The 26,626-nt window shown below is 51.3% G+C and overlaps 5 protein-coding genes across 5 annotated transcripts; 2 read left to right on the top strand and 3 right to left on the bottom strand.

Annotated features, from left to right (window-relative positions):
• The first annotated feature begins 826 nt into the window (after positions 1–826).
• LOC149810220 (tetraketide alpha-pyrone reductase 1-like) lies at positions 827–4,409 on the top strand. Its single transcript, XM_089994366.1, has 5 exons — positions 827–917; positions 1,301–1,487; positions 2,083–2,186; positions 2,659–2,860; positions 3,959–4,409. The coding sequence occupies exons 1-5, from the start codon at positions 827–829 to the stop codon at positions 4,407–4,409; spliced, it is 1,035 nt and encodes a 344-aa protein (XP_089850492.1).
• Positions 4,410–5,141: 732 nt separating this feature from the next.
• Positions 5,142–7,593, bottom strand: LOC149810219 (uncharacterized). The gene is made up of 5 exons (XM_089994365.1): positions 7,217–7,593; positions 6,697–6,751; positions 6,556–6,584; positions 5,391–5,739; positions 5,142–5,261 (listed from the first exon to the last, which is right to left on the bottom strand). Exons 1-5 carry the CDS (start codon positions 7,591–7,593, stop codon positions 5,142–5,144), a joined length of 930 nt encoding a protein of 309 aa, XP_089850491.1.
• Positions 7,594–8,610: 1,017 nt separating this feature from the next.
• LOC149810218 (uncharacterized) lies at positions 8,611–9,111 on the bottom strand. Its single transcript, XM_089994364.1, has one exon. It carries the CDS (start codon positions 9,109–9,111, stop codon positions 8,611–8,613), a length of 501 nt encoding a protein of 166 aa, XP_089850490.1.
• An 8,315-nt stretch (positions 9,112–17,426) lies between these two features.
• Positions 17,427–22,022, bottom strand: LOC149810217 (uncharacterized). The gene is made up of 10 exons (XM_089994363.1): positions 21,666–22,022; positions 21,234–21,407; positions 19,770–20,115; positions 19,516–19,664; positions 19,226–19,277; positions 18,867–19,108; positions 18,562–18,666; positions 18,205–18,411; positions 17,815–17,866; positions 17,427–17,716 (listed from the first exon to the last, which is right to left on the bottom strand). The coding sequence occupies exons 1-10, from the start codon at positions 22,020–22,022 to the stop codon at positions 17,427–17,429; spliced, it is 1,974 nt and encodes a 657-aa protein (XP_089850489.1).
• A 1,030-nt stretch (positions 22,023–23,052) lies between these two features.
• On the top strand, positions 23,053–26,157 carry LOC149810216 (chlorophyll a-b binding protein CP29-like). Its single transcript, XM_089994368.1, has 4 exons — positions 23,053–23,324; positions 23,983–24,152; positions 24,816–25,042; positions 25,640–26,157. The coding sequence occupies exons 1-4, from the start codon at positions 23,105–23,107 to the stop codon at positions 25,866–25,868; spliced, it is 846 nt and encodes a 281-aa protein (XP_089850494.1). The 5' UTR covers positions 23,053–23,104; the 3' UTR covers positions 25,869–26,157.
• The last annotated feature ends 469 nt before the right edge of the window (positions 26,158–26,626 follow it).

Genomic DNA, 26,626 nt, shown 5'->3' with positions numbered 1-26,626 from the left:
TCGCTCCACCATTTCACATGCTGCATACACTATTCAAGTGCATTCCAGTGGTGACTGAACAGTCTGCCGTCTTTTCACGTATTGCCCCCTCGACAATAATTTTTTGTGCAGGCGCAACTTTCCGTCACCTTTGAACAAAAAACATGCATGCGCCTTTCAGATGAGGAAACAAGAGAAGCACGTCAGACAGATGCACTACAATCAATGTTCTAACTGCCCCGGACGTGACATTCATGAGTCCGTGGGTTGATGTGGCCCCCGACGAACACCCCGCCAACTCAGCCTTCGGAACAAGTTACGACACCGTCACAAAAACGTCATCCGTCACTTGTACACTGTGACGAACATGCGCTCGTGGGTTCATTAGCTGAGGTTAAATCAATTCACCCCTAGTGCCTTGAGGTCAAACTGAGCAAAACGTTTGCTAAGCTGAGCACACGGTTTCGTTGTGCACATGTGCAAACGGATGGGCCTCACAGCACCTAACAAGCAAACCCATTTGATACCATGCACGTTCGATCAAACATGAACGGGATGCCACGTATGAGTGAAACAACGTCACAGCATGCGTGTAACATCGTTTTCGACACGATAGTTCCGGAACACATCGAGTGGCGTGACTGTGACAGCGTCCATGGCTGTCGACATGGCGCCATGTCGACACAGCGATGTCGCGACGTTGTGGCGATCATATATAAGCAGGCGATTGCCAGATCTAGGTTTCCAACGCTCACGGAAAGGACGCCGTCACATTAGATACTTGAATAAGTGCTCAGCTTGCTGCACATTTGCTGGAGATTTCTTTCAAAGGGCCCCCAACGTCAAAATGACCGTGCTCACATTTCCTTTGTATCCTGAAGAGAAGACTGCCCAGGCGTCCGGGGTGTGTGTGACAGGCGCCACTGGAATGATTGGAGGTAAGATCCTGGCATTTATTTTGCACGTGCGCCTTTCGGATCCCCTGAAAGAAGTCCTCGTCAGGACCGTCGCCCATAGGTCCCCGAAGTCCGTGATTACACGCATTCTCTACTGCCGAGATCCGCCTATCGATAGATATTTGCAGCCAAAAGTGCACCGAATGGTGAGAGTCTACGTGCGAGAGGGTTGACGACTTTTTACGTTAGGACGGCAACGGAACATTAAAAACAATTCTAGATCTGCCCTTTGATCAAGACTTCCCACGATTCGGGCTTAGGCGTGATGCCATCGATATGCAGACGGAAAATGATTTGGATATCATGTGTTTCTGCATTCTAGCAACTTCGTTTGCAGAAAATCTCAGTCATTTGCTGTTTTGCAGGCGCCATCATTCAGCGTCTGCTGGCTTCGGGGCACACCGTATGCGGAATTGACCTTGACCTTAGCAACGAAAAGGCCGTGGCGCCCCTCAAGGCGCTCCCGGGTGCATCCGAGCACCTGAAGCTCATCAAAGCTGACATCATGCAACCCGATGCAGTCAAAGATGTGGTGAAGGAATGCAAGTGCAAGTGCGCATCCTCTGGAAACAGTGCCAAAGCCTTGCCTGCAAGCATACTTTACAAGGCGATTTTCCAAATACCGACCCCCATACATACACCCGCAGCGTTGCTTAGCATAAAAGTGCGGTGTCATTTTGCGAATGGGTCTGTTTTGCTTTCTGCCAACAGGCTGCGTCGCTGCGAAGCGGAATTCCGGCTTCAAATTTGAATGAAATGCCCACATGTCAGTCCGCTCCTTACTTTCAGCACTGCTTTGGTTGTAGACAGAGTCATCAAATAAACAAATTAATATGGGACGCCTGCCACCAAGCAGCCACTGAAACAGGCGAGAGCACAACCAGCATATCTCACGCCAAGTGGGGGGATGCAGCACGCCTCAAATTTCAATCTTGATCGAGGGGGCTTGTGGACAGATTCATCATCATTATTGTCAGTGCCGCATGGTATCCTTAATTCTGTGCTCCGCCAAACTGGGGTTCGGCCTCCATTTCTGCCCCAAATAATGATGCATTTTCAGGGCTACAGACCCACGAAGCACACTGCCTGGCTCAGCACTGCCGTAATTCATGTTTACGGTGTGTCAAGGTGTGACAGCGGTCTGCAGGTTCATCATCCACACTGCCAGTCCGGTCATGGAGCCTGAGGACCCGTCCAAGGCTGAGTCGGACCTGATTGAGCCAGCCGTCAAGGAGACCGAGCACGTCCTGGGTGCGCTGCTGCCTTGAAAGAGAAAGATTGTGCTCATGCTAATATGTGAAGCATTGTTCGGCTACGACAGTTTACTAATGTAGGTAGTATTTGACATAATCCTGCCTGCCAAAAAGAGTGTAAAGGAACACAAGGCCTCGACCGCTACGCGGGTCTCAGCTCTCGCAGTATACTTTCGTTTAGTTTGGTTGGACTACGCCTGTGCCTGTGAATATGTGTGCCTGTGATACAGCTGAAAATTGTGTTACAGAGCGTGCATCATCGTCATAGCTTGCTATTGCCAAGCCTGCAGCTCTCTTTCACAGATACATTTGTGTGCACATGCATGTTTATCAACGAAAGACTGTTTGCACATGCAGCGTGTGGGGATGCATGTGGAGTTCGGGTGACCAGGGACATTTGAAAGTGTCTAGTTTGCTAGTTGTTGTGTGCACACAAGCAGCCCTTTGTTGATGCATGTGTGCACATGTAGAATGTGCGAATGCATGCGACTTTGTCGAGCGAGTCATCCTCACCTCCTCTTCATCGGCGATCTACTCGGAGAAAAAGGGCAAGGGGGTTGAGTACACGGAGGATGACTGGGCTGACGATGCCTCCCAAGAGAGCGGAGCTTACTCCAAGTGCAAGGCTCGTCAAGAGAAAAAGGCATGGGAGATGGAGAAGGCCCAGAACAGGTGTGCTGGCAATTCAACAAACAAACCAACAATTTTTCCATCTAATGTATTAAAGCCGTAAAGGCAAACTAGACGTGCATGGGGCTGAATAGAAGTGGTTCCGCGAGTGTGTTGCAGAGGGGGAGTAAAGTCCAATGAATAATTTACTAACCCCTAACCCTGACCCCTGCAGACGCGAGACCGCTCAAAGCGCTCTAATCTTTGCTACTGGCAGTGCTTGGTGATGGGTTGCAAGAGAGCGCGACCTCGAGATCCGTGCAAGCCAACATGCTTCGTCGGAATGGGGTTCGACGTCTGGCTGTCTCGCCCGTTGTTAACGCCAACCCTCTTGGGTGGCATCTTTTTGTTTTGTTGCTTTCGACCCACATTTCAGTCCCAAAAATTACATAGTGCAGGCACCTGAACGAAATTATATAGCACTCGGCCTTGCGAAACATTGTGATAAAATCAGCCGCTGACCTGGCAATCGTGTGGCAGTAGATGTGCGGCATGCTGGCATGTTTGCTGCAAACACGCACCTCGACGGCTGTGCGATGTGTGATGCCCAATGCTGCTGCCAGCTTCCTCCTGTAGCTCGAATTCGATTATGTTCCGGTGTATTTGTTTTCTTGGCTGGTGCGGCGAATGGGCTTCCTCTCGCTAAGTTACTTTCAGGCATATGCTCGACGGGGGCATCGATGCTCTGCACCACTGGTCCACCAAATTGGGTGTGACCCCAATATTTGTCCTAGAAGTCCATGCATTTCAGGCATGTGAACCCGGAAAGCATGCCAACAGGCTAAATACTTCTCAGCACAGCAAAGCGCTTGTAGCACTACTAGCAGCTGTATGCATCTAAACTTCTACCGTCCTTCCCTTTGTGTGGAAGTCGCTTCTCGCTGCTGAAAATTGACGCATCGTCCAGCTGAAGGAGGTCATGTTTGTATTGTCCTTGCAAACCATGATTGATCACACGCCCCTGAATATCGACGCATTTCTGGGTGGAAGCTGGAGATAATCAATGCCGCGCACTGCATCAATCCCCCGCTCGATGAGCGCTCGCACAGCAGCTGACAAAAATGGATAGCAAACATCCCTGAATATTGCCGTATGTTCCAGGTGGAAGCTGGTGGTGATCAATCCCGTGCACTGCATGGGTCCCCCCGTTGACGAGCGCCTGCACAACGGCTGGTCCATGGATGTCTTCTGCGCGTTGTACCAGAACAAGTTCGAGAGCGAGCCAAACACCGATTTCTCAATCGTCGACGTTCGCGACGTTGCGGCGGCGCACACCCTCGCCATGGTGCACCCGAAGGCTCACGGGCGCAACATTTGCAGCGAGGGCGCGTACACGGTGCACCAGCTGGCGCAGTTCCTGCATGAGAAGTGCCCCGACGTCAAGGTGCCCCCCGCGCCCAAGGAGATGCCCAAACTTACGCACTTCAACAACTCCAAGATGCAGAAGGAGCTGGGGCTCAAGTACCACTCCGCGAAGCAGGCTATTCAGGATATGTACCTGCGCCTGAAGGAGATTGGCTGCCTGCCTGCGCCGGGTAGCGCTTCGAAGTGAAGTGTGAGGTGAAATGAAGTGTGAGGCGAAGCGATGCGAGTGATGCAGCGGCTTCTGCTTGAAGGATGGAGCAGTATGGCACGTGTTTGCTGGCATCGAACATGTTAAGTGAAGGACCTCAGATCTGCTCCAGGCAGTGAGCAGTCTACGCTGTATTGTCGCTGTGCTGCTCGAAAGAAACAGCTAAATCAGCTAATTTATGTGCTATGCAAATCTTGTATTGAAATCAAGTAAACCGTACTGTGGTACTGCATCCACCATGTCGGTATAGTTGCGAGCTGCCCACTCCTTGTGCTGGTGCTAGGTTGATCAGGATGAGGGATGTTCGCAATTCGCGCCCTGTGGTGTGATAGCTGATTGGTGTTGTTTTGATTATCGGTTTACATGCTATCTCTAGAGATATGTATAATCCAGTCACACCAGATACAGTTATGGAACTGTGGCAGCCTAATGATATGATGTTTCGTCTGGGCATCCGTGTAATGTATAAGAAGCCATAAAGAGAAAAGTTTGGCCATCTCACCACCCTCGTTTCATTGAGATTGCACAGGTACAAGACTTGGTTTGCCACGGCATTGTACCGCTGTATTGCTATGAACAAGACTGTTGTTGTGCATTGAATGTAGTCGTTGCAAAGTCATGTTCTTTTCTTTTGCGCAAATGTCTTATCAGATGTGTGATTGGCAGATATGCAAAACCTGAATAAATTATGCATTAATCTACTTAGCATGTTCAGACATGCTTGTCAGACAGCAGATACATGTACAACAGGCGGAATGCACGCAACACTGCTATACGGTGGTATTCGTTGATAAAAGAATGAAGAATCAGCACATCATACAGCACAGCTAACTGCCATCAACCAACTTGAACGTCGTGTACACAGTCTGAATGCTCACTGCCTTCCCCCGCGTCAGCATTCGCACTCGGCACCGCCCAAATCGCAAGTCGGTTGCTCGTCGCATGCAGCAACGAACACACGCCCCTCTCGCCGTCTTCCTCCAATGCGTCGTCCACAAATCGTCGGTGCCCTGATGACGTGGCGATGAGCGGGACGAAGGGATGGATGCTGACCCCGTTGAGCACGTCGTCGGCGGCAGACGACTCAGCAGACAGCGTCCCAGTGGCTAAATCAAACGTCTGCAGTGTCCCTGACGTGCTGCCAGACATGAGGTGTCGGCCGCATGGTTCGATGTCAAAGCCGATGCGTTGGTTGCTGGTGGGTGTGTTGTTGCGTTGCAGCGTGTACATGCAGCCGCCCGTGCTGCGCACATCCCAGCACATGATTGCGCTGTCATGGCGTGCGCCTGAGTACAGGAAGTTGCCACACCTGCACACCGCCAAGTTGGACACACATGCACCAATGGGTGCTGGACTAGGCCAGCACTTTTGATTCCACAGGCGCAAAACACATGAGCTCCTGGGGCCTGTTCAGCCAGAGCTTATTCCTTCCTCCGATAGCAACTACTTAAGATGATTTTGATTCCCAAGTTGTTCTTGGAGTTGCCAATGTCCATGTGGTTGCGGTAGTGACGTAAAACGATACCCCATCAGCGCTATTTGCCCTGATCATGGCCGCACATGGGCCCCACGCCACCCACCAGTTCGTTCATTACTTAGCAAGCTCTGTCTCACAGGCTTACGGGCTCCTGCTGACTCATGTCAGCGGCTGTACAGGGTTCGAGTTGAGAGGTTCAGGTTCATTGATTCCAGACCTTGACAGGTGTCATTTCAGAGCCGTCCTCACGAAGTTGCGAATGCCACAAGAGAGCATGTCCGTGCAGTGGAGCTGCTCCTGTGCATACCTGCGGCTTTGCACATATGCACACCTAGTGTAATGGGCACTTTCAGTGTGATGGGCACTTCCAAGAGTATATCACTGCTGAGGTAGAGGTACCTCAACTCGAGGTAGCCTTGTGATGGGCGTTTCCAAGAGTATAGCACTGACTGAGGCACTTTGTCTCTGAAACTAAGTGTTAAGTGTGATGGGCAAATGCGCCACGAGCAAGTGCGGATCACATCAGGCAACGTCTTGGAACATGGAAACGAGTGTTTTGGCGTACGATTGAACTGCTTTCAACATGTGTCGCCATGAATGAATACATGATCCCAAATTGATTGTTTTCTTTCCTTTACTTTTTCTTACCACTCAAGAGATGCAGCAAAGCTGACATCCTAGACCAGAAAAAACACCAATAACATCACATCCTACGCCAGAGAAGAAGATGCTTATGACTTTGTATAACACGATCACATGGACATGGACATGGGCAACTCCAAGCACTACTTGGGCATCAGAGAAAATCTCACCACAATCTCCCTGAACGTCCATAAGGACATCACTACATCACATAGATGCTGGCAGGAAATAGTCAACAAGCAACAAGGACAGCACATTCGAAGTGATACAGCTCATTGAACCGTCAGCGGTCGGAACAAGCAAGCCTGTCGTAAACGAGCGACCGCTCGCACGAGCTAAAACTTGAAGAGAACGCCGGTACATGATAGCATTACCCCTACATAGGCCGATGCTGAGTTCCCTGAGTATGGACATCCCTACCATCATAAGGTCTACAGTACAAGATCGCATGGAGCACAACTGAGCCAGTGCATTCCCTAATATCTCAACACATTCTAGGACGGTACAAAAACGGGTGTTCTTAGGGTGCACATGTTCCGGATACCGTATCGCCACTAATTGTTGACACACGTTGACAACAATCTTGTTCAAAAGAACATCTTCTCGCGAGTTTGTTGGGACGTGTAGCGGCAGCACGGTCAGTACCAGCTACAAGCATTGTTTATACCAGGGACACGCCAAGTGCCCCAGGGCACTTGGAGTTTCCATTGTCCATGTGGATGCGGTAGTGTCATACAAGGATACAACATCGTCAGAAACACACCGCGAAAACTGCACATGCGTGATGCCCCCCGAGTGACCGTGCAGAAGCGCTGCCATATCCCCTGATCGGCTGTCGTACACCGCAAGATCGCTACTGAAGGAGCCAGCGGCAATGAGGTCCCCGGTGGGGGAGAGGTCCAAGCAGGAGATGATCCCTTTCTGGGACCCCTCGCCTGTCTGAGTTGCGATGCTCATGTGCTCCCGCCCTGGACACGATAACGCCCACACCACAATCTTCTTCTTTAGCCCTCCCACAAGCCTGTAGACGCATGCAAGAGGCATCAGTCGGGAACCGCGCCAGGTCCGTCTTGATCCCAAAGAACCTAGTGTTAAGTCTATGTAGGTCCTTCATAGACATAGTATTAAGTCTATGAAGGTCCTTCACAGACAAAGGAAACCCCCATTTCGTCCCTTACATGCATTTTTGGGCATCTCGACACGCAAATCACACGGTCTGGCAAAGTGCGGCCGCTGATAGCGAGCCCGGCTGCAGTTGTCAGGAAATGGCGGGGTGCAGCTATCATCCCAAACTATAGATTCAGGCCTGAAAGCGTACGCTAAGTGAGAAAGGAATGATGTGCAGCTATCATCGAGTCATGTTTTGCTTTCGAGGTAGGTTTTTCAGGGACTCGGCCTTGCTTCGTCCACCCATGCAGTCAAATGAGTGGATAAAACCAAAAAGGGTCGGCGTTGTTGACGGGCGAGAGTGTTCCCGAGTGTTCCAATCAACAGGACACAACCCAGTATGCAGGCATCATCGAGCTTGTTGTGGTACTGCATGCTTCCTGGCAACTGCAAAAAACGGTCTGTTGGCTGCTCATTTGCAATTGACATGCGAATATGCTGGGAACTGGTGAGCTTGCTTGATCTGGGCGTGTCGAGATCGGCTTTACCCTCAAACCCCGTGATCTCTGCAGATGCTGAAGCCCGCATGCAGCGGACTTTAGAGCTGCGGTGGGACCGCCTGCTGTAATTTAAGGGGTAAGGTATGCTGTATGGCTCCATGGCGGCGCTCGCGTCGCGATTTGGGCCTTGGCGTGATTGCCGATTGACTTGGTCTGTGTAGCAATTTCCCCCTTTGTACGTTGCTGGAAAGCTGGTGCAAGGTCACTGGTTGTGGAGTCCTTCAGATCGGGTTGTTATACGTGCCCATCATGACGACAAAACTCACTCGTACATGACACTGCGATGTCATCGACATGGATTCGAAACGAAACATGCTCGCGTCATGAGCGGATCAGAACCGCATTGGACGTCGTCCAGATGCAGCTGGCAGGCAAAGGATACGACGAGAATTGTTCAATACCTCTCACGATCCGGGTGAAACTTCAGGCAATAAGCAGATGTTACTTCGTCTGCTTCGTCGTAGGTCCGGTATGTGGTGCGTGCCTTGCCAGTACTCACATCCCACAAATGGACAGGGTGCGCTCGGCTGGTGGACGCGAAGCAGCAAGTCACCGGGTCGCTGCAGAAGAACGCTGGGTACCAGTCCATGTCGTATATGCACTCCCCTTGCTCCACTGTGGCCGAAGGCAGCAGCTCGCTTCGTTTTGGCTGAGAGGGCTGTGATTGTGGGAGCACATCATCATTCAAGGATGCTGCTGCGACGTCTGAAGGAAGAGCGAAAACCCTCAGTATGTTGTCGTCTGAGGCCGTTAAGACACACGTGCCATCCGGAGACCACTGGCAACCCTTGAGAAAGTTGGAATGGGGGCAACGGTGAGCGATGTCAGGGTTCCGAAACTCACTGCACACGGAAGTGCAAAGCTTGGGCTCTCCTCCACAAATGAGGGACCACATGGGAGGAAGAACGTCACATACTCAGTTCCATCAACGTTTTGTAAAGGTCCCCACCAGCAAGAGTGCGCAAAACCCTGAGTTGCTTATTTACTTTACTTCTGAATGAGGGCAAAGATTATGATCAGCGACGGTGCATGTAACATTCCCTCAAAATTGAGTTGTTTAGGTTCAAAAGCACACAAAATCAAAGTATACCGCTGCGCACGCGTATCCGAGATAAAGTTCCTTTGCTTGGCTGTTGCAAATGGCAATTCCATCGCGACGTTATATGGAAATGCAACGTCGTCGGATGATCAGAAATCAGGTCGACATGTTGCCAACGACGTTGGAGCAACAATAGCTGACGAAGCACTCCGCCTCGTGCCTATCGGACCCATTCCACCTTCCAATAGAATCTAGACTAGATACACAATTCGAATGCTCGTGAGCTTCAGTGCTTCGAGCTGGCCCTCCAGACCATGACAATCACTTCACTGTTTCGAACGAAGGGCTCTTCGCAGACGCATTTGTGCATCGACCATACCCAGCCTGCTTCGCTGGAGCTCTTGACGACGAGGGCTCTTATTCTTCATCATCTCGACACCCTGTGCAGATTTGGAGACAGGTATGCAGGCTGCGATGAGAACTTGCTAAAGTTGAATGGCGTGCAGATGACCACAACCATTGAATACCGCATGCCAGCCAGTGAGTATCACACACTGTCTGTCAGTGTGAGCCCATACGGTACGTTAGCTGATGGGGTCGTCGGTTGGTTTGATCGGTTGAACCTATTCAAGATGCTATCAACCGACCGAGCGTTCCGGATCATTCAACCTGAGATGCCTCCTTCTGCCAAATTGACATTAGATGAAAGTCGGTCCACAAAGTACTTCGGCAAAGGCGAGAACCGTCATTGGCTGCACATGGTTGTCATCAAGTAATCGAATCGAGGGAGAATAGCGGTTACGGTATCAGCGGCAGCAAATTTTTCAGTGAGCGCGTCTTTCAGCAGAAATACGAACAGGGTATGCACTCCCATATGCTGTATCAACGGTACCGAGAGCTTTCATCAGGACATAGCACTTGGGGCAAGCACGGTGAATGCGGAGACCGCAGTGCTCAAGGCAACCATAATGTCGTTGCAAACGTACATCACGCCCATCAATTCAGAAAAACAGGCTCACTTGGATACCGTCAGATTGATAGGCAAATATAATATTGCCTGGCATCGTAGAGTATCTCGTGCTTTCCTCCCGACCACAGCGCGTGCAGGTTACAGTTCGGTAAGGCGCTGTTGTCTTGTACTATCTCAGATACACCGCCGGCCGACGTCATGACTTATGCCAAGAGCACTTATGGGAAATTAGCTAGATATCTGCATGCATATCTCACACCAGAGAGAGATTATTCGGCGTGAGGCGGTGTCGGCGCAGTGAGCGGCAGCACCAACATGATCATGACATTTGCTGATCTGTAAACACTGGATCAACCAATCGGGAACCACGCCAAGTCCCTGACAGCTGTAAGGTTGTGGGCCTGTTAAATCGATTGATATCACGGGAGGCAGCTGTATAACCACTTGTCAAAGATCGGGGAGGACTCGGAGAGCTGTCGGGGAACCAGTCAGCAGTCGCAATCGAGAACACACCTTCATGAATCCGACGTACTGCCAAAACATACGTGACCCAAGCCTCCCTAGATGCATTACCTAAAACATCAAATGACTCATCCAGCCACTTCGGCATGAGTCGCCTAAAGTGAGTGCCGCCCTTTCAGATGACAATTAGAATTGCAATTTCGGAATCCATCGGGATCCACAAGCAAAATCTAGGCTGGCGCGATGCCCTGAACTGGTCATGTGAGGTGCAGTGGGTTTGTTGGGGCTACAGGGAAGATGTTAGGGGATGGTAGTGGGCGTGCGAGGTTAGGGGCTTCGAGCGGCAAGCGCAAGCAGAGTGTCAACACATTGTTGAGCGGCACTGAGCTCGGTACGAACGCAAGGCAGCAGCGCTTCGTCAACCCATGTGATTCGCGGGTCCAGATGCCCTAAACTGCACGAATTTGGGGGACTCAAATGGGGGTCGAGAAACGATCTGGTGAGGCAGTACATGACAGTTGTGGAGCTCCTCGCACGGCCTACCTAAGGAATAGCCACACTTTTTCAAAGTTTGGGGTATAATGATTTGTTCACCCATAATCATACGATGATGTGCTCCGTAAGTCGTGCGCGAGATCTCCTGTGAGGGGTGCTGCATCCCTCCATCAAGGTGCGAGATCAGCTCTGGCTGTCTCGCCCGATGTCAACGCCGCCTGCTTTGGGCTGGTGAGTTCCTTTTGCTTTTCCTGTCGTCTTTCACTGCGGTGGAGACATGGCTTGATTCGTTATACCAAGTGATTTGTTTTATGTATTTACAATGAGCGATAAGTCAGGATCATTTCATCTTGGCTACATGTTGCAGGAGAGATAAGCAGTCTGTGTCGCCAAGGAGCTCTCTGCAATGTCGGGCTCCCAGCTTGACGCAATTGCGAGCGATGGCCAAGACTTGGTCCAAGTGGACCTCTTCTCCCAAGTCGCCGACGACGAGGCCGCCCCACTCATGGACCATCCCATGTCTCCTCTGCCAGTCAGCGATGACGAGGCCGACATGGACAGCCAAGTCGCAGTCAAAGTGACGCCCGACGTCACACCGAGGGCATCGGCGAGGGCATCAAAGTGTGACGTGCTGCCGCCGATGGGCGACGACGTCGTCAGCGTCAACATCGGCGAGCCAGCACCGCAGCCGGAGGTGCTCTCCGAGCCCAAGAAAGAGCCTCTGCCCACCAAGGACGCGGAGAAAGATGTCGAGCATACGGTGGTGTCGCACACAACAGACGGCTGCGGAAGCCGCAGCGAAGCAACCACAGACGTGGCGTGTGCGAAGAGGTGCACGATGCACCGCGGGAAAGTCTTTGACGCGCTGTGCCGGTACCATACTGCCTCAAAATTCTGAAGCAAGTGTTGCAAATGGCATGACCTGTGTGGACCAAAAACTGAGATTCGCGCGTTGGAATAGTTAACGGCGATTTGGTACGTTTCATATAAACGTTTCATACCACATACTTTCTTTAATGAAAGTATGTTGTATCATAGACTGGTCCATGATGTTACTTTGCCCAACCGCGTGGCTCGCCGGGACTTGAGGACGAAGCCCTATGGGCATGTCCTCGTAGGCGTGGACCTGGCATGACCTGGCGATTGGAATCGAGTATGAAGATGAACATATTAGCGCAAACAAGGCGGCGTTGGCAACAGGCTAGGCAGACCGAGCTGTTCTCGCACCCAATCGGAGGGATGCAGCATTTCCCAAAGGAGTGGTTCCGATAGATTTATTCACTCCTTCCAATCAACGGGAGTTGAGCGCGAGATCAGCTCACCTTGTCAATGCTGCCTTCTTACGGCATACTTCATTCACTTATGTGTTGGCAGGCCTCCCATAATAGATACATTATAACATCAAATAGATAATGGCAGGAAATAGTCAACAAGCAACAAAGATACATCACCGTCATGTCAGGCATGTGGTGTGCAGGTTGTTTGGTACCGATGAGGAGAGACTCCTGCAGCGCGCAAGTCACCCAGTCCTCCCTCTTTTCTCGACAATCCTTGGCATGCTGGCCGTCCCGATCCTCACAGCGATCATTTTTATCTCGGAGGCTAACGTCTCGCTGGTGTATACGATACCAACCCTCGTCATAACTGCCTTCGTCATGGTTGCTCCTTTCTTCCAGCTCCGGCTGACCTTTGATGAGCTCAAGGCAAGCAAGTGGAACTTGATTCGACCCCCGGTGATGGCGATTCTTTACCTCGGAGTCACCTCGATATTCATGAAGGGCAAGACGCCATATGACAGCGACCAGTTCAGCTACTACATTGCTGTGTTCTTCTGGGTGCGTGGCTGACCAACAGGCGTTCTTCTGGATTGTGCTGATGACTGCATGTAATGGTGGCACCGATTGCCAGGTATTCTTGGAGTTGGCAACGTCCATGTGGATGCGGTAGATGGTCAAAAGATACATCATCATCACTGCTTGTTCTGAGTTCTGTACTGAAAGTGCATAGATGAAATGTTGCATCTACAACTGTCCAGTTACGACCGTGTCCAGCGGCCTAAGCAAGGGGCCCAGCTAACCGGCGAAACAGCGCACGTTGAGAACACAGCAAGCCCAAATGCAACGCCACACTCGGCTTTTGACCAGCCCCAAACCAACCAGTGCTTCGTCAGGTGATTGTCTGTGCCGGGTCTGTTCATCTGAAAATGCATGTGTACCTGGCGCAGAAATGGGGGTCGGACCCCAATCTGGCAAAGCACTGAATCCAACCCTGTTTTTGGGTCCATATGCCACCACCGACGTTCCCAGGTAGTTCTGAAGTTGCCAATGTCCATGTGCAATCAGTAGTGTTGTCAAAAGATACATCATCAACCCTTGTCTCTGGGTCCATATGCCCCCAAATGCTACCCCCGACCCCAGGTGCCGCATTGTTCATTGTGGGTCTGTAGCTCTGAAAATACACAAATATCTGGGGCAGAAATGGGGTCGGACACCATACTGGCAAAGCACTGAAACCAGCCCTGTTTCTAAGTCCTTCTCACACCAAACATCACCACCGACGTTCCATGGTTTGCAGTTCTTTTGCATCAGCTTCCAAGGCCGCTGGCTTACCCCCGACACAGCCGCAGTCAGCCTGCAGCCGGTCTGGCGCGGCACCGTTCAAATGATCTTCAAGGCGATCAAAGTGCTTGACGTGTTGACCGACATTGCGCTGTTTGGCTACATCATCAGCCGCGTTGGGGACAAGGCGTGCGACCTCGGGTGCGGGCCCTTCCAAATGGCGCTCATCGTCCTCATCATCGCCGCGATCGTGAGCATGATCTGTGGTGTCCTTCTCGGCGCGTGGGAGTACACGAAGTCTCGCTCGGCCGACATCGTTCTGAACGTCGCTGTGCTTGGCGCGCTGCTGCTGCAAATCCTAATCACTGCCGGCCTGCTTGCGGAGGCCAAGGGGCCGCCGGTGGTGAAGCTCGTTGCGCTGAGTCTCGTGTTCACGCTCCTCGCCTTTCTCTCGCACGTGCATGACACGAAGCGGGCATTTGACCGAGACTGCGCTGGCAAGGTGCATGCCCTGCCGACAACCGTCATGAAACCCTGAAACTAGAGGGCAAGTACGCGGTCACTTCAGCCGCATCGCGGCAAGTACATGGTTTGTCGTCACCGCATGGGCAGCTTCCATGCTTCTATTGAACATGAAGGCGTTGGTTCGGTCGTCACGTTTAAAAGAGCCGTTCGTTGAACTAAATTGTCTGTGCTCGGGGTGTGGAGTTGGGTGTACAGGAGTGCTTCGCCAGAATGGGTGTCGACCCCCATTTCCGTCCCGAAAATGCATGCTTGTTCGGGCATCTGGACCCAAAAATTGACCGGGACTGGTGAAGCACTGGCGTACAGCGGGGCGAGCCTTGAATAATACATCCCCTTGGGATAGATACCATGCGTTGCCTTGAACGCTGATTTGTCGATGTAAGGGACATTGAATTCGGTCCCGGGGTAGCTCAAAGCACCGTTGGAGTGGGTACGATGATGATGATGTATCTTTTTACAACTCTATCGCATCCACATGGACATTGACAACATTGGGTATCGCTTCGGAAATGCAAGGCACTGCGCACTCAATGCTGGAGTGCGATATACAGGAAAACGCAAAGGAGATGGGCGAGCTTTTGGGGAGTGTGACACCATTTTGGGCGATCTCCTATGTAAATACCTGAAAAGCCAACCTATAAGTTATTCATGCCGTCCGAAGAGCCCCTCGGGCAAGGGCAAACCCGTTCACGGTTGCCCGGTGTAACAGCACTCACTTTTCCACCCTCTTTATATGTAAAATTGGCGGCGAGTCCAGAAACGTGACCGTGGCCGCCCCTTGTGGAATTCTTACGGTATGGCGGTGTTTCCATAAGCCTCTGTAGTTGCGTCCTCTTGTGGGGGATGATGCATCCCTCCATGTAGGCGCGAGATCAGCTCTGGCTGTCTCGCCCGTTGTCAACGCCGCCTTCTTTGGGCTGGCGTATCTCTTTCTTTCTCTTTCTATGGCGTAACAAGTAGTTCTTGGAGTTGCCAATGTCCATGTGGATGCGGTAGTGTTGTAAAAAGATACATCATCATCATACCGTACCAATCCCTACCCGTCTACAAACGAGCGAACTTTTTGGGAGCGTGACATCATTTTTTTGATATTTTTCTATTTATTTTTCCCTGAAAGTTTGAACATTTTTCTCTATGTCAACTTGGCGGCGAGGCCAAGGTTTGTTGGCATTGTTACGATAGGTACTTTGCAACAATACTGTGCCCATGGACATTGGCAATGACAAGTGCGTCTTGACAACATGCTTGATGAAGTAAATGAAATAAGTGTGAGCCTTGAAAGGCTAATTAGCATTCTTCCAGTCAGCCTGGCGCATGTGTTAGGCCACAAAAGGCCCAATTTTTGTGTTGTTTATCCAAAAGCCACTAAAATCTAGTGCTGTTGGATACTGTCTGACGGGCGTGTACAATCTTTGACTGCAACCTGTCTGTCTGTGTGCACATGTTTGTGCACACAGTCAAGAGATATACATTCCTTGACTGCGGTAAATTACAACATGACATGTATGTGGGCAATGCGCGCATGTACTACAAATCCCTCTCTCGTGTCGCCGTGAACGTCGGCTCGGACTTCCATGCGGGGTGTGATGCACCGCAGGAAGATCCCGGCGTGGCTTAGGTTGCTAGTTTTCTTGTGTGGTTTGTCTTTGTTTGTGTCATTGTTTTCAGTGTTAGTTTCTGTGTTTTTTCCTGTTTGCCAGCCCTGTCGCTTGTATTAACATCATGACATGACATGCACACAGCGACCTTGCCGACAAGGGTTAAGTTTGAATGGACCTGGTTTGAAGTGTGGCAATAGCGTGGTTTGGGTGTGGCAATGGTTTGAAAGGGTGTGATTCCTACCTGCTTTTGCTGAAATATCTGCCAACAGTTCTTTGAAATGCACGTACTTACCGAATAGATGAATTCCCCCCTCACCGGCAGCAGATCGAGCTCTGCCACAGTCATCAATTGGGCAGTCAAAAGTGGGATGTCGGCGTCGCTGGGTCTCTTGCGTGCTGTGATTGGATCATCCACCATACCCATTGCTACAAAACGGCTAACACCCGGAGGATTAGAGTTTGCTTTCCAGTGGAAGGATGGCATTCTTCATGCAGGTGGGCCTCTCCCACCTGCATGAAGAATGCCAAGTGACGACGATTTCAGGACGCATCTGCAAATTCCCTATGTGTTACAACGAAGCGGGAAAGCAAAGCAGAAATAAACTGCAGACAAGGACGACTCAATTCAAGAACACACGAAAGAAAATCAAACCAAACACACAGGAAAACAAAGAAAGAAAGGACAATCAAAAACAGCCAGCCGACAAGACTAAGGGAGAGCAAAGCAGGGGCGCTACCACACGACACACCAACCCCTCTACACATTCCCTATCCAAGATCCTAGGATGTCAGGTTTGCTGCCTTTGCCGGGTACCAGTATGCCAGCATTCCAGTATCACTTCGCCACATCACACATCTCGTACTCGAAACCCACACAGCACAACACTCAATCAAGTGCACTACATTCCTTTGGTCATGTGCCAATTTCAGTATGGCAGCCCATGCATCGGTATTTCAGAGGACACCAACGCAGACTAAACTGAAACACCACCGATGACGATCATCTTTCTACAACACAAGGCCTCGACCGCTACGCGGTCTCAGCTCTCGCAGAAAACTTTCGTTCAGTTTGGTTAGACGACGCCTGTGCCTGTGACTACGTGTGCCTGTGAGCTCGTCTTTAGAGCACATCTGACTGTGTTGATTCTGAATGCTGAATTTCTCTTGTGCTTCAACAATGTGACATACAGCAATACAAAACTCTATAACATTACCGCATGCACATGGACATTGGCAACTCCAAGGACTAGTTGAAATCATACTGGACCATTGGCGATTCTAAGGACTATTTGGGAATCCAGATACTACTGGCCAATGATACCACTCAGCGCTAGCAACGGGTCAGTAGGGTCGTCGTTGCCGCATGCCCACCCAGCGACAGAAGACCAAACAGAATACGCCACACGAGAGAGCCAGCGAGACAGCGATAGCTGGTCTCGCGCCTGAACAACACGAGGATGGAATAGGGGGTCGTCCTCGCCGCGCGACGGAAAGTAGGGTCGTCCTCTGCCGCATGCCTACTCAGCTACGGAACCAAGGTCATCATCGCCGTGTGCCTACTCAGCGACGGAAAGTAGGGTCGTCCTCGCCACGAGCCCATCGAGAGAACGAGTTCCATGCGTTCTTCGGGAGGGAGGGCAAATTCTCGATAGTGTCAAAGATCTCAAGCAGGTCTGAGTTGGGGTCTTCAAGCTTGCCGGACTTTGCAGGGATGCCCGGATGGGGTTGAGGCGCGTGCGGATCGCGGTGGTGGACGAGAGGAGAATGTTCTTCTCTGCCAGCCGCAGAATTGTTGCCAGCCTCACCTCTGCGGGAAGCTCTCGGTTCTGCAGCATCTTGGCATCCTCCTCCTGCAGAAGTACATGAACAATTACATATATGGTCCTGCAGAAGAACATGAATGAGTGGCTTGGCAGCCACCTGATTCGTGCCGCTTTCCACCGCTTGCCTTGATTGTAAACCTTTCTTGGGGGTTCAGCAGCCCCCACGGGTGTACCACACTGTTTATTGATGACTTTGAATAGCATATGACGATGGAACTTCAGGATTGATTCGATTGCGATCACTGGGTTGCTTGGTGACTACTTGATGCTATTGCTTGAAACGTGAAAAAATTATGAAACCTTCTTCTTGCGACACTACCATTTCGACTCGATTTAGCGACTCAATTGACTACTGGGTAATCATTGCTAGCATTTACTATCTCGCGATGCAAGCATACACAAGGGAAGCACAGCCTGAGAACATCAGGGGGCCGTGATCACTTTGAGAGTAGATTTGGCATCCTGGGTAAGGCACCTGAGACATCACTGGAGAGCTAGAACTCAACACCCCGTACCTGATTGTCGATGTAGCCAGAGAGCCGTTCTCGCAAGTCGGCCATCACCAGCTGCAGTACCTCATACTCGTTCTCGACCGAAATGATCACATCGCGCTCGAACGACGCCTTGGCGAACTGCGCGACGTCCTGAATGCGCGAGAATCGCAGATAGGCAAGCATCTGAATGGGGAAGCGGTCTTGATAGAGCGGAAATATCTCTTCATCCTGCGGAGCAGAACCGCAAAGTCTTTCAACGAACGTTTCTTGCGCAGGAGTGTGCCAAAAAGGTGAGTGCGGCCCCATGCCGTCTCGCAAAGTCTTCCAACTATCGTTTCATGCATATTTTGAAGGGAGCTTTGATACGAGGGAAATAACCGTGCATCCTGTAGTGCACGGCTGCTTCCCTTGTATCAAACCTCCCTTCAAAACATGCATGCGCATGCCAGAAGTGTGCCAAAAACGTGAGTGCGGCCAATCTCCCTGTGCCATTTCATCATCAAATGATCGACAAAAGCAATAAGTCATCGCCATGATGGAAATTTGCCTCGCACAGCAAGTATACTGTTTCCATCAGGACAATTTAGCGGTCATGGGAGAATGCACGTGGCAACTGTGCCAGAGTTGGAGGCGAAATCTCGCGCTGCTTGCGCTTGTACACATCAAGAGCAACAGCAGCACACCCGCAAGCCCGCGTTCTCCAGAATCTCGCGCTTAGTGCTGTAGAGCCGGTCCGTTCTCACGAGCGCCAAGGGGTACAGGAGATAGTCCGAGGCATTCTGCCGTTGTATCTGTCCCGTAGTTAACAGGAGCTCTCCATTGGGCCTCTCGTCGTTGAGCTTCACCTCCTGTCCCGGGGTGAAGGGGCGCGTCGCCGTGACCACGACCGCCTCGCGAGCTGCACGCTTGTCGCAGTTGTTAGCATCTGAGCTCACAGGCGTAGTTCAACATAAGTAAACAGAAGCATACTGCGAGAGCTGAGACCGCGTAGCGGTCGAGGCTTTGACTGACAATCAATTTGATTGATGGATAGGTAACTCACAGTAGTTCTTGGAGTTGCCAATGTCCATTTGACCTCGTCTACCTGTGTGTGCCTGTGAGCACGTTATTCGAACACCTTGGCTGTATCCATTTCGGACACTGAGGCCTCGGCCACGCTCATCCAACGTACATTCAAAGATAAGACACGTGCGGACTATGGTGGTGGGGGGCAATTATGCCCTGCCGCTTGCAATTTCATTGTACCCTGCGACCTTTGAAGATTCATGTGATGTCAGAATGCGGCGCGGATTGTGCGACAGGATGCCCAGCATCGAGAGATATCCGGCATACCCGCTCATGCTCCTCTGTCTCACAGAACTGGCACCAAAGGAAAGACAAGCATTTAGCGACAGCGACGATATACCGGTCGTACGGTATAGAACGCTCAATTTGAATGCTCAGAACAGTAAGCACGCGTGTTGCAATGGCTGTCATTGTGCCTGCAATTCGTTCACATGTAAACCCTATGCAAGCGCTGCAGGCTCCATGCCCTATAAAGCATCATGATGACTCGCCTGTGGGATACAACACGTGCGTTCCTCGACCTGCAGTCTCCGCCCACACCGCACCTTCATCGTAATCGATGTCGCAGCCATCGTTGTTGCCCGTCCGCCTTGCGAGAGAAACTATGGGGAGGAGAGCAAAACACTGGGCGGAGCGCAGGTAGATCGAGTAGCCCAGCACCACAGAGAAAGCGTCCAGAAACTGTTGCTCGGTGAACCCTGCGAGGGGGCCTGAGCCTCCCCCCCCAGCTGCGATCGCCTCCGCTATCGATGCCCACTCGCTGCGAATGGCGGCTTCGCGCTCTCTCGCCTGCTCGAGGACTGGTGACCCCTTCAGCTCCACCTTTCGGAGGTCGTCATTCCATAGGATGGGGCTGAGGGTCCTCTCCTGCAGAACAATGACGATGATGATGGTGATCTCATGGGCAAGCTGGCAATGGAGCTGCTCAATACCCCCCGGCGACAACAGCGAGTGCTGGGCGCGGCGTTATCGAGGATGGATTTGTCACCAACGCGCTTTGGGAACTCAGCATCGGCCTACGCAGGGGCAATGCTGTCATGTATCGATGCTCTCTTCAAGTTTCGTGCAAGCCGCCGCGCGTTTATGACCGGCTTTCTGACCGCTGACGTTAAATGAGCTGTATGACTTCGAATGTGCTGTCTTGGTTGCTTGTTGACCTTTTCCTGCCATTATCTATGTGATGTAATGATGCTGTCTTTCTTGCTTGTTGACTTTTTCCTGCCATAATCTATAGATGTGATGTCATCATGATGAAACGTTGCCTGTCCCAACCGCTGATGTTCAATGAGCTGTTCTGGTTCGAACATGTTTATTTCTTCTTGCTTGTTCATTACAACCTGTCGATGACTATGTGATGTGATAAATAAATAAATAAACCCATCGGGTATGAAGCCATACTCAATCGAGCTTCGGCCACGCGCCCCTTGACGACCAGGCGTACGAGGGGCGGAACTGAGGTACAAAATACCTAGAATAGTTCGGTGGAAATAATTGCTTAATGATGATGTCATCATAGAGATGACACTTGGTTGCGTTGTGAAAACTACCTGCCATTATCTATGTGATGTATTGATGGCATTCCATGGCCCGTTCAATCGCATGGGCAAGCCGGCGATGGAGCTGCTCAACACTGGCAGTAATGGAGGGGATGTAATCAAGAGCTTAGTGCCCCACCACTATCTGGAGATATACATGGTTCCTGGCCTCATTCACACCATGGCTTTTTGTGTTCACCGCTCTAGGTACCCTCTAGGTACCCTGCTGATCGAAGAAATCACTCGTTATTTGGCAAAGTGGATGGCATCAACCACGTGAGATTCGCCAGAAAATCAACCTTGCTCCACACATTCCAGGAAGTATAGATAGCAGCAAGACATTTACAATTTGCGAGCGTTTTACCCTTTTTGGCTCTGTCATCACACCATGTTTCTGACTGTATGTAAGTTGCATGGCTGAGTGCGCTCACGCGGAGGGGGTTGCTATACCGGAAGGGATGCCAAAAATGGCGAGAATGATGGATTTGGGGCTGCTCGCTCCGCCATCAACCACAGGGCGAGTCCGGTGAGCTCTCCTCGCCCTTCTGCAAGCGCTCCTATGAGTGGATGCTTCTCCACGTCTACCGATGTGATCGCCATGTCCTGAGGGATCACCATCGCCTCCTGCGCATACGCCACAGCATCGAATGGTACCAGTGAAAGTTTGACCGACGCGATATGCTTCGCGCTTCCCTTTCGTGCGCGTGCTTGAAGGAAGAGCCGTGGGAGCGGATCGACTTGGTGGTCCTCGCTGGGAACACAAACCCAGCCACGGTCCAACCGTAGAGCACGAGAGGCCTTGGAAGACCGAAATCCGAGCAAATCGTTGAAAGTTGTGGGATATCATTCGAATTATCCACGTCCGTGCAACGAATGACCCACATAACGTAGCCTCGACGTTATGTCGCCTCGGACAACGACGTTAATATGCAAAGGGACCTCAACGGCCTCTGGAAATTGGTAGTAGTCTTCTTTCATATAAGAAAATGCAAATGTCGTGCGAACGCTGTGTAAGCAATCAACTGCATTTCGCCACACGCAACTCGCTGCAACGAGCCATGAACTCCTAGATGACATGTACACAGCCAGGCTTGAACGCCCCGCCACTCTGAGCATCAAATGCTCAGCAGAACTCTCCTCGACGTGGTGACCTACCTTGTCAATGGCTATATCTTGCGTGGCGACGCAACCTACGACAGCGCCCAGTTCGTAGTCTTTCACTAGTCGAAGTTCAGCCATCTGCTTTGGCATTCCTTTGGATTCGATAAGCCATCGTTGAAACGTATTTAGCACTTCTGAAGTGGAAATCGGCGAGGCTGCTACTCGAGCGATGCACGCACACTTCTTGCGAGCAGTTGAGCGGGCATGGCACAGGGGTGGAGTGGGTAACGAGCGGGTTGACGAAGTATGCAGTTCCATGGTGGGTTTGGCACCACTTGAGAAAAATATGTAATACAAATACGAATACAAGAAGTCACGGGAGTACCAATCACGCAGATGTGTACCGCTGCATGCAATGCCACGCCAATTTGCAGGCTACGAACATGCTCTGCTTGCTACAGTACAAATGTTCAATTCCCTGTCAAACTCTGTTCGTGATAGACTTGCCACGGCACCATGGACGCGAATAAAACTGTTTCAGGACTGGAGCCTCAGCAGTGCGCGCTCGCATGGCAGCTGCTAGATACTGATACTCGGCACAAAGTGCCCTTCCTTTCGTACTTGGTCTACAGGTGAACGAGCTCGCATGTGCGCGCTTTCTTCCGTTCATGCACGTTGGCAATGTCATTGCAGAACCCTGAAACCGCATTTCGTGTGCTATCTGGAGATAACCTATTCAAAGTAACTCGCGGCGCGAGATCAATTTTGCGACAGCGCGAGCGAGCACCATGCAGCGAAAGTGTCTCACATCGTCAGATGGATAGCTACCTTTTGCACTGCAAAGGTTCTAACTTGCAAGTATTAGCTGATTGTCCGTGTATTGCGTCCGGATCGTTGCAGCAGCAGCAGCCGTAGCAAATCGGATATCGGCAAGATTTATCTCGGATTTAGAGGGGTTGCGGGTTTTTTTGCGGAAAACATCGAGATGGTCTCAGTCCCTATGGAGGGGGCACTGAGGGTGATTTTAGGGAAGATCTGATGACGTCAAAGTGCCAACAAATCATCACCAGATCACGTCACAGTGATTCTTGACAGGCAAACAATCCCGCACGCAGCATTAATGCGCAAGGAGACTTTTGCCGAAATTAGCAACAGACCCGTTGAAGACGTCACTAGTTTGTTGACGTTGTGTCTCGGAGTTCCTTGCACAAACTCTCAAGATGAACGTCGTCGCCAAGTTGAACCTGCCCAAGTTTGGCACTAAGCAGATTGCCAAGAAGGCGCCAGCCAAGAAGGCTGCCACCGTCAAGAAGTCGACCACAGTCACAAAGAAGGCCGATGGCGAGCGCATGGGTGGCGTGGGATACCGCAAGTACGATGGTGCTGCTCTGTGGCTCCCCAACACCACCCGCCCTGACTGGCTCGACGGCAGCCTCCCAGGTATGTGAAAACATCAAAAGATTCGGAAAGCTAGGGGCCTTTATGTTCAGTGTTTGGACGCACCGTAGCTGGGTCGATGCAAACCTACACAGTGCGATAGATAGCCCTCACGCACCCAAGTACTTTGGGCAATCGGGTTTATTATCTGCCGTTCATCGTCACATATCCATCTGAATCAATCATTTCGTGCATGTTTCTCGTTCATTCGGCAGCAGTGCAGTCGCATTTGGGGCAAGGACGACTGTCGACACCGCCTGTCGTGGACTCGTGACCGCCTCTTGCAGATCCTACTCACCTGCGTTGCTTGTTTCATTGCACAATACTGCAGGACCGGCGAAAGCTGTAGCAAGTTTGTCACCATATTGCAAATTCTTTGATAGCCATGTTGATTGTCCGCAGCTGAAGGCAATCCCGAGATTCTCCAGATCCATCGTCAGTCACTGCAGGCCCACATGCGCGCTTTTTCGTGCCAGGTTTAAGCATTTCGCTATCCTCACGGTTTTTGTTAAAGAGTACAGCCCGTGTACAGTAGGCTCAAAAGCTCACAGAATGCGGGGCAGCCGCAACTGATTGTGTCAGAGTGCTTCACCTTGAGTGATGTGGCCACGGTCATGTCAAGTGATTACAACTTTTATCGATGCTTTGCTCTCTCGTGCAGGTGACCGTGGATTCGACCCTCTTGGTCTGTCCAAGCCCGTGGAGTACCTCCAGGTAGATGTCGATGGTCTCGACCAGAACAAGGCCGTCAACAAGGCCGGCGGTATTGTTGGTTCGTTCGCACCTACCATCGACCAGGTTTCTACAGACAGCCTGCAGCCGTACTCTGAGGTGCGGTGCTTTTATCGCTGGGTTCGTAGTGTTGCGTCAGAGTTGTGGGGTAGTTGGCTTGACCACGTCGCCTTTCTCGATCCTTCACCGTAACAGCGCGATGAAGAACTCTCTTGAATGGCGACACTTGGGGTTTATGTGTGGATTTTACTAGAAGTTGTAGATACAATGCGTTGTGTTTTCGCATGTTGCGAGTGGGGCTGCGAACATGCGACTCGCACCAACGATTCCGAAAAGCCCGGCTTCCTATGCTGCGAAGCAAGGACAATTCGTAAGTATTAAAAGTACTCCGCACCGCTCAACCAACGTGTGCTCTGGAGAACAACTACAGTTCTGCCGGACCCAGGTAGAGTAGGTTCCAAATCTAACAAAACCCTCGATGGCACAGGTCCTCAACTTGATACAGGTGCAGTGCTTTGTAAGGTCACCAAAGAATGTAGAGTCTCATTGCTCGTCGATGCAACGGACCAGACATGTTCTTGCACACCTTCTATTGCATGCCGCGCCTTACTGCAGTCAAAGTAGCAAACTGTGTTGGATGCATCTCCCTGAACATGCTCTGCACGTGCTTCTACCCTGCAGTTGTTGTGCTGCAACATCCCAGTGTTTCGATACCCAAGTAGCCAACACCACCCACCTGATGTTCGCCCAACCTCTCTGCAGGTGTTCGGCCTCCAGCGATTCCGCGAGTGCGAGCTCATCAACGGCCGCTGGGCCATGCTTGCATGCCTGGGCTGCATTGTCGCCGAGGCCGCTTCGGGAGTGTCCTGGGCCGAGGCCGGAAAGGTCGAGCTTGACGGTGCACAGTACTTCAACCTCAACCTGCCCTTCTCCATCACTCAGCTTGTCTGGATTGAGGCCATCCTTGTGGGAGGTGCTGAGCTTTACAGGTGAGCCATTCCTCGACCCACCTTCTGCTCTGCTGGATAACATCAACATTGCTACATCTCAGATAGTTCCACGGCTCACTGAACCGTCCCTTTGCGCGCACACTCAGTTGCCAATGCACTGGTCTAGCATCTGTGACTCGGAAGCGTCATCCAAACAGCGTTATTGGAACATCCGAGTGGACTGGTCGCAGATGAAGGCGCACATGTGAAAAGTTGTGGGGAACATTGCTTAGAAGATTGGCAAAGTTATCTCTTGGCCGGTCAAACATGCAGGGCTCAAGACAATGATCGAACTTGTCCAGTTGGGATTCCATCACATCTGCAAAGGATTTTGCGATGGTTGCGGCATGCACTATGTTTCACGCCTGAAATGCAGACATCGCACATTGCCCTGATTTCTTAAACCTGCCAACTTTCTATTACATTGGCCATTTCTGCGTGAGTTGGAAGCCTCTAGTCCATTAGAATCCTTCGTCGCCTCGTCAAGGAGTCTATCGGTTTATAATGAATCTGATTGAATCCTGTGGTTGGTATGGTTTCCAAATGATGTCATGATGATAGCGAGAAGCAGCCCCCGATAGAATGCCTTCGTTGCAGGAACACTGAACAGGACCCCACCAAGCGGTGCTACCCCGGGGGCTACTTCGACCCCCTCCAGCTGGCTTCCGACTCCTCCGAGAAGTCTTTCCGCTTGAAAGAGGCTGAGCTGAAGCACGGCCGCCTCGCGATGGTCTCTTTCTTCGGCTTCGGTGTCCAAGCCCTTCTCTACGGAGAGGGCGCCCTTGGCTCCCTCTCTCTCTTCGCCAAGAACCTCAGCGGAAACTAGACATTGTGTAGCATATGACTGCGGCGCGGCTCTTGCAGCGCGTGCGCCTGTGCCATGAGACCTTGAGTCGACACAATGAGCGCCGCCTGTGTGTGTCTACTGGTGTTCGTAGTTTTGTGCCCTCGAGGCCTTGCACTTGTCGGGCCCCCCCACCCTTGGCCTGCGCCGCAGCTCCCTCCCTCCCGGCACCGCAGTCTTGGTTGTGGTGCCAACAGTTTTGCCCGCTGGAGTACCTTCGAGAAGATAGAATTCACTGTACTGTACGCCAGTCCTGTAAATGATTCCCCTCCATGCTTGAGTTCTGAGCACCTGTGGCTTTGGAGCCAGGAATTTCAGGTCGAACTTGTAAATTACACTCGACACTTGAGGTCGTCCTCGTTGATCCGCACACAAGGGTCTATTGCGTTGATGCCAAAGGTCGCGTGAATCCCTCGCTAATGAGTCACGTTCTATCATGTCAGCCTGACAGTCAGGGCTTGGAATATCTAGCGATGTCACATGCCCAAGGTAATGACGATACTCGAAACACGACAGCACTTGCGGGAAATCGTTGCTTCATGCACGATGTACTTAGGCGTATGCTTAGTCTGGTGTTCACGTTTTCGTGTCCATCTGTCGAGGAGCATGTAGACCTGACATCCTCAGCCCGCGACATCATCTGCTGTTGCTCGGAACTAGGATTTCCTTCCATCTGTAAGGTTCTTCCTAATGCGACATGCCGGATGTCGACACCTCACCCGAGATGGCTAGTTCTCAAA

The sequence above is a fragment of the Nuphar pumila genome, unplaced genomic scaffold (genome assembly GCF_984573655.1).
Source record: "Nuphar pumila unplaced genomic scaffold, dmNupPumi1.hap1.1 HAP1_SCAFFOLD_448, whole genome shotgun sequence".
NCBI classification, from domain to species: Eukaryota; Viridiplantae; Streptophyta; class Magnoliopsida; order Nymphaeales; family Nymphaeaceae; genus Nuphar; species Nuphar pumila.
Note: the sequence above shows the minus strand (reverse complement) of the source record. Positions and strands in the feature narration are given on the sequence as shown.

Bases quoted from the DNA above. Each gene is read 5' to 3' on its own strand.
- LOC149810217 (XM_089994363.1), bottom strand. From the start codon at position 22,022: ATGGCTGAACTTCGACTAGTGAAAGACTACGAACTGGGCGCTGTCGTA. The intron at 20,116-21,233 runs GTATAGCAACCC...ATTGTTCTGCAG, and splicing joins CATTTTTGGCATCCCTTCCG to GAGAGGACCCTCAGCCCCAT. The intron at 19,109-19,225 runs GTGAGTTACCTA...CTGTGAGCTCAG, and splicing joins TGGCAACTCCAAGAACTACT to ATGCTAACAACTGCGACAAG.
- LOC149810219 (XM_089994365.1), bottom strand. From the start codon at position 7,593: ATGCCTCTTGCATGCGTCTACAGGCTTGTGGGAGGGCTAAAGAAGAAG. The intron at 6,752-7,216 runs GTATAAACAATG...TATGTGATGTAG, and splicing joins GGGCACTTGGCGTGTCCCTG to TGATGTCCTTATGGACGTTC. The intron at 5,262-5,390 runs GTGTGTTCGTTG...GGTTGATGGCAG, and splicing joins AGGAAGACGGCGAGAGGGGC to TTAGCTGTGCTGTATGATGT.
- LOC149810218 (XM_089994364.1), bottom strand. From the start codon at position 9,111: ATGTGGTCCCTCATTTGTGGAGGAGAGCCCAAGCTTTGCACTTCCGTG.
- LOC149810220 (XM_089994366.1), top strand. From the start codon at position 827: ATGACCGTGCTCACATTTCCTTTGTATCCTGAAGAGAAGACTGCCCAG. The intron at 1,488-2,082 runs GTGCGCATCCTC...AGCGGTCTGCAG, and splicing joins GTGAAGGAATGCAAGTGCAA to GTTCATCATCCACACTGCCA. The intron at 2,187-2,658 runs GTGCGCTGCTGC...GTGCACATGTAG, and splicing joins GGAGACCGAGCACGTCCTGG to AATGTGCGAATGCATGCGAC.
- LOC149810216 (XM_089994368.1), top strand. From the start codon at position 23,105: ATGAACGTCGTCGCCAAGTTGAACCTGCCCAAGTTTGGCACTAAGCAG. The intron at 23,325-23,982 runs GTATGTGAAAAC...TCTCTCGTGCAG, and splicing joins GCTCGACGGCAGCCTCCCAG to GTGACCGTGGATTCGACCCT. The intron at 24,153-24,815 runs GTGCGGTGCTTT...ACCTCTCTGCAG, and splicing joins GCCTGCAGCCGTACTCTGAG to GTGTTCGGCCTCCAGCGATT.